The following is a 13,451-nucleotide window of genomic DNA, read 5'->3' on the forward strand; positions in this document are numbered from 1 at the left end:
AAAGACACTTTCTAATTGGTTGCCTCTCTCTTTATCATTGATTGGTCGAATTAATTCTATTAAAATGAATATTTTACCTAATTTTATATACCTTTTTCAAGCCCTACCTGTTTTTATTCCTGTTTTATTTTTTGATTCTTTCGATTCGATTCTTTCTTCCTATATATGGAAGAATAGAAAACCCCGATTAAATAAAGCGCACCTTTAAAAAAATTAAAAAGAACGGAGGCCTTGCTCTACCCAATTTTAGGTTATATTATTGGGTAATTAACATATGAAATCTCACGTTCTGGTTATATTATGTTAATCGTGAGGATTGTCCAATATGGGTCTCTTTGGAAGCCATCTCTGTTACGAAATTTTCTATCATTTCTCCTCTCAGATCCTTTCTTCCTTAATCTTTAAATAAATTAACTGACAGTTTGAAACACACTTTGAGGACCTGGCTACAGCTTAGAAAACATTTCAGTTTATTGAGATTTTCTCTTTCTAGTCCTATTTTTTCTAATTTTTTTTTAAACCATCTACGACCGATCTGTTTTTTAGAGAATGGGATAGATTAGGCATTAAACAATTTCAGGATCTGTTTGTTAGGGGGGATCTTTTTTCTTTTGAACAGCTCTCAGTGAAATATAATTTATCAAATACCCACTTTTTTCGATATCTACAGATTAGAGATTTTTTAAGATCTAAACTACATATATTTCCTACCAGCCCAGATAAGAACATAATAGATGTAATTTTTAATTTGAAACCTTTTGACAATGCTCAATATCTTATATTTATGGTCTGTTGTTGGGACTGAGAATGGCTCCTTTAGACAAAATTAAAACATATTGGGAAAAGGATTTACAGACTTCATTATCTGATGAGACCTGGAGGGCTATTTTCAAAATGGTTAATTCTTCATCATTATGTACTCGTCAGTCCCTCCTACAATTTAAAGTGATACATAGGGCTCATATGTCTAAAGACAGGCTCTCTCGTTTATATCTCCTTATTGTGACAGATGTAATAATGGAGAGGCTTCATTAATTCATATGTTTTGGTCATGTTCGAGCCTTGAAAAATATTGGAAAGATGTATTCCATACTTGTACTTTTTAAAAGTTAATTTTAAGCCCAGTCCTTTGACTGCCTTATTTGGTATTGTTGAGGAAAGAGCTATAATTTTGGAGCCCTCTCATTTGCGGGTACTGGCTTTTATTTCTCTTATGGCTAGGAGGGCGATCTTGCTTAAATGGAAGGAGATTGCCCACCCCCCACACATGCTCAATGGTTATGCGATGTTATGTCACGTTTAAATTTAGAGAAGATTCGTTGTTCGATTTCTGGTTCTAATCAAGATTTTCAAACATTATGGGGACTGAACTATTTTGAAAATCTTTGAATTGTTATTGTTATTAAAATGTAGATCTGAACTATTATTATAAAAACACTATATGGTGAAGTACTCTTTTTTTCTTTTGGTTTTTTTTTACCAACCATCTTTGTCTTGGAAGTGGGTGTAGATTTTTTTAATAATATAATTAACCATATTATTGTATTTCATAGTTCAATGTATTTTATTTGATTGATCATGAATATGAGATACTGTGATTGTATCAATGTGATTTATATATAGTGTATTTTGTGCTACCTTATTTTGGTTTATAATAAGTATCCTTATGAATTTGTGTTTTTGTATATGAAATTTAATAAAATATTGGAAAAAGAAAAAAAGGAGAAAAAGGGTGCAGAATTTCATGAAAAGAACACCTCTCCAACTGTTAAGCACGGGGGTGGGTCCATCATGCTTTAGGCTTGTGTTGCAGCCAGTGGCACGGGGAACATTTACTGGTAGAGGGAAGAATAAATTCAATTAAATACCAGCAAATTCTGGAAGCAAACATCACATAGTCTATAAAAAAAGCTGAAGATGAAAAGAGGATGGCTTCTACAACAGGATAATGATCTTAAACACCTCAAAATCCACAGTGGACTACCTCAAGAGGCGCAAGCTGAAGGTTTTGCCATGGCCCTCACAATCCCCTGACCTAAACATCATTGAAAATTTGTGGATAGACCTCAAAAGAGCAGTGCATCTCACAGAACTAGAAGCCTTTTGCAAGGAAGAATGGGCAAAATTCCCCAAAGAAGAATGGACGGACTCTTAGCTGGCTACAGAAAGTGTTTACAAGCTGTGATACTTGCCAAAGAGGGTGTTACTAAGTACTGACTGCAGGGTGCCCAAACTTTTGCTTTGGGCCCTTTCCCTTCTTTGTTATTTTGAAACTGTAAAAGATGGAAATTAAAAAAAGTTTACTTGCTTAAAATATTAAAGAAATGTGTCATCTCTAATTTTATGCCTTTTGGAAATCTGTTCATCTTTTACTCGCTTAGCTATTCAGAGTAACAGAAATTTTGACCAGGGTGCCCAGACTTTTGCATGCCACTGTAGATTGTGAACTGGAAGGGCCAGCACTAATCCCTGTGACACCCTGTTAGTTGTAGCTCCGTTAAAGCTGGAATATGCTAAACAGTGTAGCTTGGTGCCTCATTAAAATTTGGAAGTTGCTTATAGCTTAGTAACATGATTTCTTCATTTTTTTTGGCATGGGGCATTTATGAAATAAATTTATGGAACAGAGTACTTATGGTTATGGTACTCTGTAGAGATCTTACTTTCACCTGGAACTTTGGAACTGACAGCTGCTGTAAACGAATTTTAACTTCTTGTGGACAAATTGTGTGCGGGAGAAACAAGTGATGAGTTTTGTTGCAGCTTGCTAATGCAGTGCCCAGACTATACCAAGAGAATCAAGCCGGATACTTAGAATTAACAGTGGCATCTGAAACAAGCTGTATGAAATATCTCAACAATTATTAGAAGCATTTGTGATGTGAACTGCCAGTTTTTTTTTTGCATTGGTAAATTTATGTTTTAGCTGCATTGAGTTAATTGCATTTAGGATGCAGGTAAAATTTTGAAAAGAGATCTATCCTTGCAGTTGCTGGTGATTGGATATTGAGTATAAGTGCAAATCACTACACCCACAGCAGCCATGGGATTGTTTTAGTTTGCAGAGAAATCTCCTGGCTGGGGAGGGGTAAACTTCATTGATATTCCTGCTCCACATTATCTATCTCTATGACCTTTCAACTGACTGCAATGAAGTAGGCTGCATGGGATCTGTGTTATTACTTGTTGTACAAGCTTTCGGGTGGCCGTTTGGTGGGGGGAGGGGTGGCGTGTCAGGGGGATGGTGGGTAAGTTCCCAATTGAAGAAAAGTTGGTATCCTGCTAAAATGGTCAAAGGAAGCACGTAATCTTTAAAAACGATTTCTGTTATTTTAAAAAATGAGAATAAAAACTGTGAGAACTTTCCAAGAATGAAATATATTTCAGTCCATATTTTGAGAGAAAAATTGTTCCTGTTGCCATCTATTGATTTTTTTTAGATAGTCCATTGAGCACAAGTGACTGGAGAAATTTTGTAGAATGTTCAGTCAAAATTAGCAAAGCAAAAACCCATAATAAAAATGGTCTGTGAAGTTTATTGCAATGCTTTAAACTTTTCTATCTCCATGAGAGCATGTGGCAAAGAAGTGAAGAAGTCCTGTTCTCATTCCTTGAGGTTGCCTCATCACTTTTCCAACAGATGTCTTTATTTCTCTTTTAATGGAAAATTTGGAATGCAAAATGATGTTCATTCCACGTTCCTGTGGAAGGTGCATCAAGGTCGGGAGTGCACTGTACTGACAGATGTGCCAATCCCTCCCCCAGGTGTGCCTCAAAAAATTTGTGATTTGCTCCTTCAGCACGAAATGCACTTGAGTGTGATGGGAGACTGCAGCCATGCATGTTTTATGATTACACATATTGAGTGATTTTTTAAAAAAACTGGCTGGAGTTTATCACATTGCCAGCCAAAGCATATTTTCGTTATTAACCCAAATGTGCTGCAATAATGAAAACCAGGCCATTGTGTTTCAGCTTTTAAGAACCTAGTGAAGATTTAGCCTGATTCAAAATGACTTTCGTCTCTTTTAATTCACCTTGACCAGTTATGATTACGTATGTGAACAAGTACACAATGAGTTGATGGTGATCTTGGTCTTAACTCCCATTAACGCATAGCCACCAAAAGATGATGCTAAACAATTCCAAAAGCTGTTGATTAGAATACTGATCTTGATTTCAATGAAATATTGAGCTTTTTTAAAAAAAATAGAAATTTTTAAACTGTCACAAGATTCCTACTGTGTCTCTCAGTCTTGAATTAATGCTGAAGTAATGTGTTTCCAATAAAACTTTTTTTTCTCCCCAAATAGAGATGGGCGAATGCTGTTTGATTATTTAGCAGAAAAGCATGGGGTAAGTGATGGTCATGTGTTTGTTATAGTGAATATTTAAAGCTAGCCATGGCATAATATTATACCCCAGCTGCTTAGGAGTGAATGACAGTGATCATGAGTAATAGTTGAAGCAGTGCGTTAGTACCTTTATTACACTTGCCCTGAAATGTGATTGATTCAGTAAATGTTTGGATAGTGAGGCTGGTGCTGCTTTTGGTCTGCTAGTCAATGATTATTTAACCAATGACATCATTACTTGTTAAAATAAATCAGTAATTTGGATTTATTCTGTTAACAAGTTAACACTTGAATACCATCACTGCATTAGAGGAGAGCACGTTGATGGAAAATTATTATATTTAAATATGCAAACTTCATACAATTCATATCATGCAGAATGTTCTTTAACTTCTGAATGAAAAAGATAATCAAAATCAGGTTTTCTTATCACTGACTTATGTCATGAGATTTGTGGCAAGAGCAGTACAGTGCAAAGCCAAAATTAGTATAAAATTCCAAAGTAACTAACAGTGCAAAACAAAAGGAATGACGAACTAGTGTTCATGGGCTGTGCAAAAATCTGATGACTGAGGGTAAGAAGCTGTGTCCATAAATCGTTGAGTGCTGGGGAATGCCTTAACTGAAAAAGGTAATGTCTTAATGTAAGAAGGTCTTGCTTTCCTTCAGCTCATTTTTATGTGCTGTGTATTTGTTTTGCAGTTTCGTCAGGAGTATTTAGACACTTTGTACCGATATGCTAAATTCCAATACGAGTGTGGTAATTATTCGGGTGCAGCAGAATACCTTTACTTTTTCCGCGTTCTGGTGAGTACCATTTCCTAGAGAAGTGAAGCTTGGTGCTCTATTGTCCAAGAATTGTAGCTCTGTGTTTCAGATGCATTTTTATACATTTATCGACCTCTCAACTAACCATGCATATCACTTGATTAATTCTAGCCCTCTTCAACCTGTGTTCCGAGCCAAGTTGTATATGACTTGGAGGCTTGAACTGTCCTTTTTACTTAACTATCTAGAACCATGAAAAATAATGAGTTATTGAACCTCTGTTAAGGATGCCTGTACAACAGCCACACTTTTGGAAAGCTATATGCGTAGTCTACAATTTTGTTGTTAGTGTAGCCAGTACACTGATAACCAATATAATTTCTGACTATGCCATGAGATTAATTGACAATGGTTCGGGGAGAATTTAACCAGCCTTATTTTCTTTTGCAACAGTTTCAGAAACAGAATTGGATTTATTATCACCGATTTGCATGTAGTAACGTTTGTTGTTTTGCGGCTGCAGTTCAGCTGAAGACATGAAGATTATAAGTTAAAGAACAAATAAATTATGCAGAAAAGTGTAGTGTTCATTGGTTCATTTAAAAATCTTATGACTGAGTGGAAGTAACTGTTCCTAAATCATTAAGTGTACATCTTTCGACTCTTGTGTCCCCATCCCAACGGTAGTAATGAGAAAAGGCAGGTCCTAGATGGCGAGGGTCCTTCGTGGTGGACGCTGTCACCTTGAGGCACCGCCTTTGGAAAATGTCTTTGATGATGGAGAGGTTGTGCCATGATGAAGCTGGCTAAATGTACAACCCTCTGAGCGATCTATGCATTCATTGATACCTCCATGCTAAGTTGTAATGCAAACAGAATACTCTCCATCATACATCTATAGAAATTTGCAAGTGTTTGGTTTTATAACAAATCTCTTCAAACTCCCAATGATGTAGAGCCATTGAGGTGCCTCCTTCATGATTGCATCAATGTGTTGGGCCCAGTATAGATCCTCTGAAATGTTGTTTGAAAGAAGTACATAAAAAGTAGCTTATAAGATATGGGAGCAGCAGTAGGCCATTTGGCCCATCGAGTCGGCTTCACCATTCAAACATGGGCTGATCCAATTCTTCTAGTCATCCCCACTCCTCTGCCTTCTCCCCATACCCTTTGATGCCCTGGCTAATCAAGAACCTATCTATCTCTGCCTTAAATACACCCAATGACTTGGCCTCCACAGCTGCTCGTGGCAACAAATTCCACAGATTTACCACCCTCTAACTAAAGTAATTTCATGTATCTCTGTTCTAAATGGACGTCCTTCAATCCTGAAGTCATGCCCTCTTGTCCTGAACTCCCCTACCATGGGAAATAACTTTGCCATATCTAATGTGTTCAGGCCCTTTAACATTTGGAATGTTTCTATGAGATCCCTTCTCATTCTCCTGAACTCCAGAGAGCACAGCCAAGAGCTGCCAGACGTTCCTCATACAGTAACCTTTTCATTCTTGGAATCAATCTTGCGAATCTTCTTTGAACTCTCTCCAATGTCAGTACATCCTTTCTAAAATAAGGATCCCAAAACTGCACACAATACTCTCAAGGATGGTCTCACGAGTGCCTTATAGAGCCTCAACATCACATCCCCGCTCTTGTATTCTATACCTCTAGAAATGAATGCCAACATTGCATTCGTTGTCTTCACCACGACTCAACCTGGAAGCTAACCTTCAGGGTATCCTGCACAAGGTCTCCCCAGTCTCTTTGCATCTCTGCATTTTGAATTCTCTCCCCGTCTAAATAATAGTCTGCCGGTTTATTTCTTCCACTGAAGTGCATGACCATACACTTCCCAACATTGTATTTCATTTGCCACTTCTTTGCCCATTCCCCCAAACTATCTAAGTCTCTCTGTTTCCTCAACACTACCCGCTCCTCCACCTATCTTTGTATCATCGGCAAATTTAGCCACAAGTCCATTAATCCCACAGTCCAAACCATTGACGTACATCGTAAAAAGCAGCGGTCCCAACACCAACCCCTGTGGAACTCCACTGGTAACTGGGAGCCAGCCAGAATAGGATCCCTTTAGTCCCACTCTCTGTTTTCTGCTGATCAGCCAATGCTCCATCCATGCTAGTAACTCCTCTGTAATTCCACGGGCTCTTATCTCGCTAAGCAGCCTCATGTGCAGCACCTTGTCAAAGGCTTTCTGAAAATCCAAGTACAGCACATCTGCATATACGGCGGATCCGGCAAGTTCAGTAACTGAACTTATGACGGAGAAGGCGGATGAGCTACAACCTCAAATGTCAACAGCTGTAGTATTGGCGGATGAACATTTGGGAAGAGAAATGGCAATTTCTTCAGTTCGCCCAATGGTAGGCAATAGCAAACCACCGTTGCAGTTTGCTAAGAAAACTATGGTCAAACTCACAAAATGTATCACACAACAACAGGGTCAAGAGGATCTTCAAGACAACTCTGAAGATGTTTGGCTCGGTAGGGTTGATTCTGGCCAGCAGGGGATCCCCGACCGTCGTCAAGCTACTGCTCATAAATTTAAAGTAACGCAAAAGGAAATTATTGCCACTTGGAATGTAAGAACCTTATATCAAGCAGGAAGATTGGACAATGTGATAAATGAAACGGAAAGGGAATTGGAACAATGTGGTTTTGTGAAAGACAAAGGTACAAGAAACACAATATGATGTTAAGGATACTATCAGAACGAGCTATTCAAGTGCAAAAAGATTTGTTTGTTTGTTTTATCAACTACACAAAAGCATTTGATAAAGTGAGGCACAATAAGTTATTTGAAATATTACAGAAAACTCTAGATGTAGATTCGAAAGACCTCCACCTAATCAGAAATCTGTACTGGGAACAAACTGCTGCTGTAAGAATAGATGGAGAAGTGAGTCAGTTTACGAAAATCAAGAGAGGCGTTAGACAAGGATGTGCTTTCTTCCCTGATTTATTTAATGTGTACAGTGAAACAATATTACAAAAAATAAGAGACATCTTGGGAATCAAAGTTGGCAGTGAAAACATCAATAATTTCAGATAGGCAGATGACACTGTGCTAATTGCAAGTACGGAGGAAGAACTACAAAACTTAATTGATATAATTGTTGAAGAAAGTGCAAAAGTGAGTCTATCTATCAATTGCAAAAAGACAATGCATAGTGATATCCAAAATGAAGGAGTATCCTATCTGCAGGCTGAGAATAAATGGGGAAGACATAAAACAAGTAAAGAACTTTTGCTACTTAGGAAGCTGGGTGAGATCAGATGGCAGGTGCGACTTGGACATCAAAAGAAGAATAGGGATGGCAAAAGACACCTTTATGAGAATGAAGAGTATACTGATCAATACTAAACTAGGCATGACAACCTGCCTCAGAGTACTGAAATGTTATGTTTATCCAGTTATGTTATATGGCTCAGAATGTTGGACAATATCTGGCAACATGAGGAAACGAATTGTAGCAGTAGAAATGTGGTTTTTGAGGAGGATGCAAAGAATATCATGGACGAAAAGAATATCTAATGAGGATTTCATGAACAGAGCAAGCACAAAAGGGAAATAATGTATGAGATTGTGAAAAGGCAACGTAACTTCATTGGACATGTGATTAGGAAAGAGGAGTTAGAATGCACGGTAATTATGGGAAAGATTGAAGGGAAGAAAGCAAGAGGAAGACAAAGACAAATGATGATGGAGACAGCAGCCAGAGAACTGGAAATGAATACCAATGAATTGATCCACTTGACCCGAAACAGGAGTGTGTGGGCCATGGCAGTCAAAGCTCAAACTGGGCATGGCACCTGATGATGAAGAAGATGATGATGACACCAGATCTACAGCATCTCCTTTGTCTACCCTGCTTATAATTTCCTCAAAAAATTGCAGTAGGTTCGTCAGGCAGGATTTTTCTTTCAGGAAACCATGCTGGCTTTGGCATATTTTGTCATGTACCTCCAGGTATTCTGTAATCTCATCCCTAACAATTGATTTTAACAACTTCCCAACCACTGATATCAGGCTAACAGGTCTATGGTTTCCTTCTGCAAGTTTTTAAAAGCTTCCCAATCCTCTATCTTCTCACTAGTTTTGGCTTCCTTGTATGCCCTGTCTTTTGCTTTTACTTTGTTTCTGACTTCACTTGTCAGCCATGGTAGTGTCCTTCCATTCGAAAATTTCTTCTTATTTGGAATATATCTGTCTTGTACTTCCCTCATTTTTCGCAGAAACTCCAGCCTTGCTGCTCTGCTGTCCTTCCTGCTAGTGTCTCTTTCCATTCAATCTTGGCCAGTTCCCCTCTCATGCCATTGTAATTTCCCTTATTCCACTGAAATACTGACACATTGGAATTTAATTTCTCCTTCTCAAATTTCAAAGTGAATTCGATCATATGGTGATCACTGTTCCATACGGGTTCCTTACCATAAGCTCTCTTATCACCTCTGGATCATTGCACAACATCCAGTCTAGCACAGCCAATCCTGTAGTGGGCTCAACAACAAGCTGTTCTAAAAAGCCATCCCTTAGACATTCTACAAATTTTCTCTCTTGAGGTCTATTGCTGGCCTGGTTTTCCCAATGCACTTTCATGTTAAAATCCCCAACGATTACCGTGACATTGTCCTTCTGACATGCCTTTTCTATCTCCTGCTGGATTTGTAATCCACATCCTGGCTGCTGTTTGGAGGCCTGTATACAACTGCCATTAGGGTCCTTTTACCCTTGCCATTTCTTAACTCAACCCATAGAGGCTCTCCCTTCCGATCCTATGTCTTTCCTTTCTAATGATTTAATATTATTTCTTATACACAGGGCCACACCAACCCCTCTGTCTACTAACCTATCTTTCCGATACACCGTATATCCTTTGATATTCAAGTCCCAATGGCAGCCATCCTTTAGCCAAGTTTTAGAGATGGCTGCAACGTCATACTTGTCAATCTGCAGCTGAATTTCAAGATCATCCATTTTATTTCTTATGCTGCATGCATTCAAATACACTTTCAGTCCAGTATTTGTTCCTTTCTGTTTTAACTGCACCACACCTCTATTGCCCTGTAACTCATCCCATTGGCTGTGATTAAGCTTCATCTCCTGGCTGTCCTTTCGATCATCTCTGTTGCACGCTACCTTTGATTTATTTCTGTTTTCCCCTTCCTCAGCCCTATCACTCTGGTTCCTATCCCCCTACCAAATTAGTTTAAACCTTCCCTAACAGCTCTATTAAACCTGCCTGCTAGGATATTGGACCCCTTTGGGTTCAGGTGTAATTCATCCGTTCTGTTCAGGTCGTACTTCCCCCCGAAGATGCCCCCATGATCCAGGAACTTGAAGCTCTGCCCCCTACACAAGTCTCTCAGCCACACATTAATATGCTTGATCATGCTATTCTTGCGCTTGCTAGCATGTGACACCAGCAGCAATCCCGAGACTACTACCCCGGAGGTCCCGCTTTTCAGCTTCCTACCCAACTCGCTGAATTCTCTCTTCAGGAATTCCTCCCTTTTTCTACCTCTGTCATTGGTACCAACTTGTACCAAGACTACTTTTGGCTTCCTTCAGACAGAATACTCTGCACCCGATCCGAGACATCCTGTACACTGGCACCTGGGACGCAACACACCATGTGGGTATCTCTATCAGGCTGACAGAATCTCCTGTCTGTTCCCCTCACTATGGAATCCCCTATGGCTAACGCATTCCTCATCATCTTCTCTCCCTTCTGCACCACAGACCCGGACTCAGTGCCAGAGATGCTGATATTGCAACCATTTTGTCATGATATTATTAAAATTTACATCTGATTAGGCAGATCTAGATGTAACAGCTACAGAGGATGCTAACAATGTTGAAAGAATAATCTTTGAAAAATTACTTTTCAGTTGATGTTTATATTTTTATAGCAGAGTTCGCAAAGCCTTTCAGAAAATCAACTTTTTTGATTCTGTTCTGAATCGGGATTTAAATTGATATTTAAAGCTCAGAAAGGTACATTTTGGGGGAAAAATAATAAATTAAAACAAATTACTGGCAAATTTAGAGGTTTCATAATCAGAAAGCAAAAGAGGCTGAGTTTTGTGTTGTCATTCCTTGGTGATAAGAGGCCACAACAGTATTCTGTTACATTTTTACAGTTGTTATTAATGATATGCTGTTGTGTTGGTAGCAAAGCCAATATTTACTATTCTGAATTGCACTTGGAAAGTTGGTGGCCCACTGTTCACTTGACCCCCTTAGTCTGGTGCACACTCAATGATTTGGTCTTTAGTGGCACGGGGACTCCAGGATTTTGAACATCTACAGTAAATTAACTTTGATATATTTTAAACTAAGATTATGTCTTACTTGGAAGGGAACTGGCAGGTATGGTGGAGCAGTTCTGGTGAGGCCATGGTCCTTATCTTTGTGGAGGATGATGTTAGTGATCTTGTGTGGTGCTGTGAAGAAAGTTGTAGTATGTTTCTGCAGTGGGTAAATAATAGACCCTCCAGGTGTGGTGTATCGAATCATTTCAGGGTCACATTCCAGGTTATTTCATTAACTAAATTTACCTTTCCTGGCTGCTTTGGAGGACTTTCTTCGGATCATTTGTCCAATTCACTGGATCTCTAGATCAATAACATAATCACTCTGTTATAGTATCTGTTGCGTTCTCTATGGTACCAGAGTGGTTATGGTTGACAGCTTGTATGGAAGAAGAGTCGAGACATCGTTCACAGTTATCAAAGTGATGCTACTGTTATCAACAGTAATAGCTTTCCATATTAAACATGAAGTCAGCCTAAGAGATTAATAGAATCTTAAGTGCTGATACCTGATAGGACACGTGAAGTTTCAGTGCTTCTTCCAGGGTTGAAGTTAATGCCACATTATGTAATCTAACCCTGGAGATAATCCTGATTTTATAATGTAATAAACTGGAATAAAAGCTTGAATTTAATTTCTAAGGAGATGAAATGAATTTCCAATGTAACTTTAAGGATCAAATCATGACTTCAGCTGATTCCTCCGGGCAGAGAGACTAAATGTAAAAAACTTTTTGTACTCTATGTTGAGAAATATTTGCTGAGACTACTTGTAGGTTTTAAGTTGAAAACAATTTGTGTTCCTTTTAGTAGTGAAGTTAATCAGAATCATATTTAATATCACAAGCAAATGTCATGAAATTTGTTATGTGGCAGCAGTACATTACAATGCATAATAATAATAAATGAATTACAGTAAAAAGTGCGTGTAATAATATATATATCCTATAAAAAGTATTCACCCCTCCTCGGAAGTTTACACATTTTATTGTTTTACAGCATTGAATCACAGTGGATTTCATTTGGCCTCATGACACTGATCAAGAGAAAAGACTCTTTGGTGTCAAAGTGAAAACAAATTTCAACAAATTGGCCTAAGTTTACTACATTTACTAAACACAGAATAATTGATTGCATAATTACTCACCCCCTTCAAGTCAGTCTTTAGTAAGTGCACCTTTGGCAGCAATTACAGCTTTGAGTCTGTGTGGATAGGTTTCCTATCAGCTTTGCACATCTGCAATTTTCCCCCATTCTTCTTTACAGAACTGCTCAAGCTCTGTCAGACAGCATGGGGTTTGTGAGTGAACAGCCCTTTTCAGGTCATTGAGGTCTGGACTCTGACTTGACCACTATAGGACATTAACATTGTTGTTTTAAGCTGTTCCTGTGTCGCTTTAGCTTTATGCTTGGAGTGATTGCCTTGCAGGAACACAAATTTTCTCCCAAGTCGCAGCTATCCTGCAGACTGCATCAGGTTTTCCTCCAAGATTTTCCTGTATTTTGCTACATTCATTTTACCCTCTACCTTCACAAGCCTACCAGAGTCTGCTGCAGTGAAGCATCCCCACAGCATGACCCAGCCACCACAATACCTGAAGGTAGAGATGATATGTTCATGATGATGTGCGGTGTTTGGCTCATGCCAAACATAGGGTTGAGTTGAATGGCCAAAAACTCAACTTGGTTTCATCGGACCATAGAACCTTCTTCCAGCTGACTTCAGAGTCTCCCACATGCCTTCTGGCAAATTCTAGCTGAAATTTCATTGGAGTTTTTTTTCAACAGTGGCTCTCTCTTTACCATTCTCCCATAAAGCTGTGACTGGTGAAGCACCTGGGCAACTCAGCCACTGAAGCTTGTAACTTCTCCAGAGCTGTCATAGGTCTCTTGGTGGCTTCACTCACCAGTCCCCTTCTTGCACGATCACTCAGTTTTTGAAGACGGCCTGCTCTAGGCAGATTTACAACTGTGCCATATTCGTTCCATTTCTTG

At 38.8% G+C, this 13,451-nt stretch overlaps 1 protein-coding gene across 1 annotated transcript in view; it reads left to right on the plus strand.

Moving 5' to 3' along the window:
- LOC134350924 (eukaryotic translation initiation factor 3 subunit E-A) overlaps positions 1 to 13,451 on the plus strand; it is a 211,554-nt gene that overhangs the window by 55,796 nt on the left and 142,307 nt on the right. The window contains exons 4-5 of the mRNA XM_063056770.1: positions 4,314 to 4,356; positions 5,058 to 5,162. Of these exons, the coding sequence (XP_062912840.1) occupies positions 4,314 to 4,356; positions 5,058 to 5,162 (148 nt within the window). The remainder of the gene's footprint in view (positions 1 to 4,313; positions 4,357 to 5,057; positions 5,163 to 13,451) is intronic.

This window comes from Mobula hypostoma, chromosome 1 (assembly GCF_963921235.1).
Source record: "Mobula hypostoma chromosome 1, sMobHyp1.1, whole genome shotgun sequence".
Lineage (NCBI taxonomy): Eukaryota > Metazoa > Chordata > Chondrichthyes > Myliobatiformes > Myliobatidae > Mobula > Mobula hypostoma.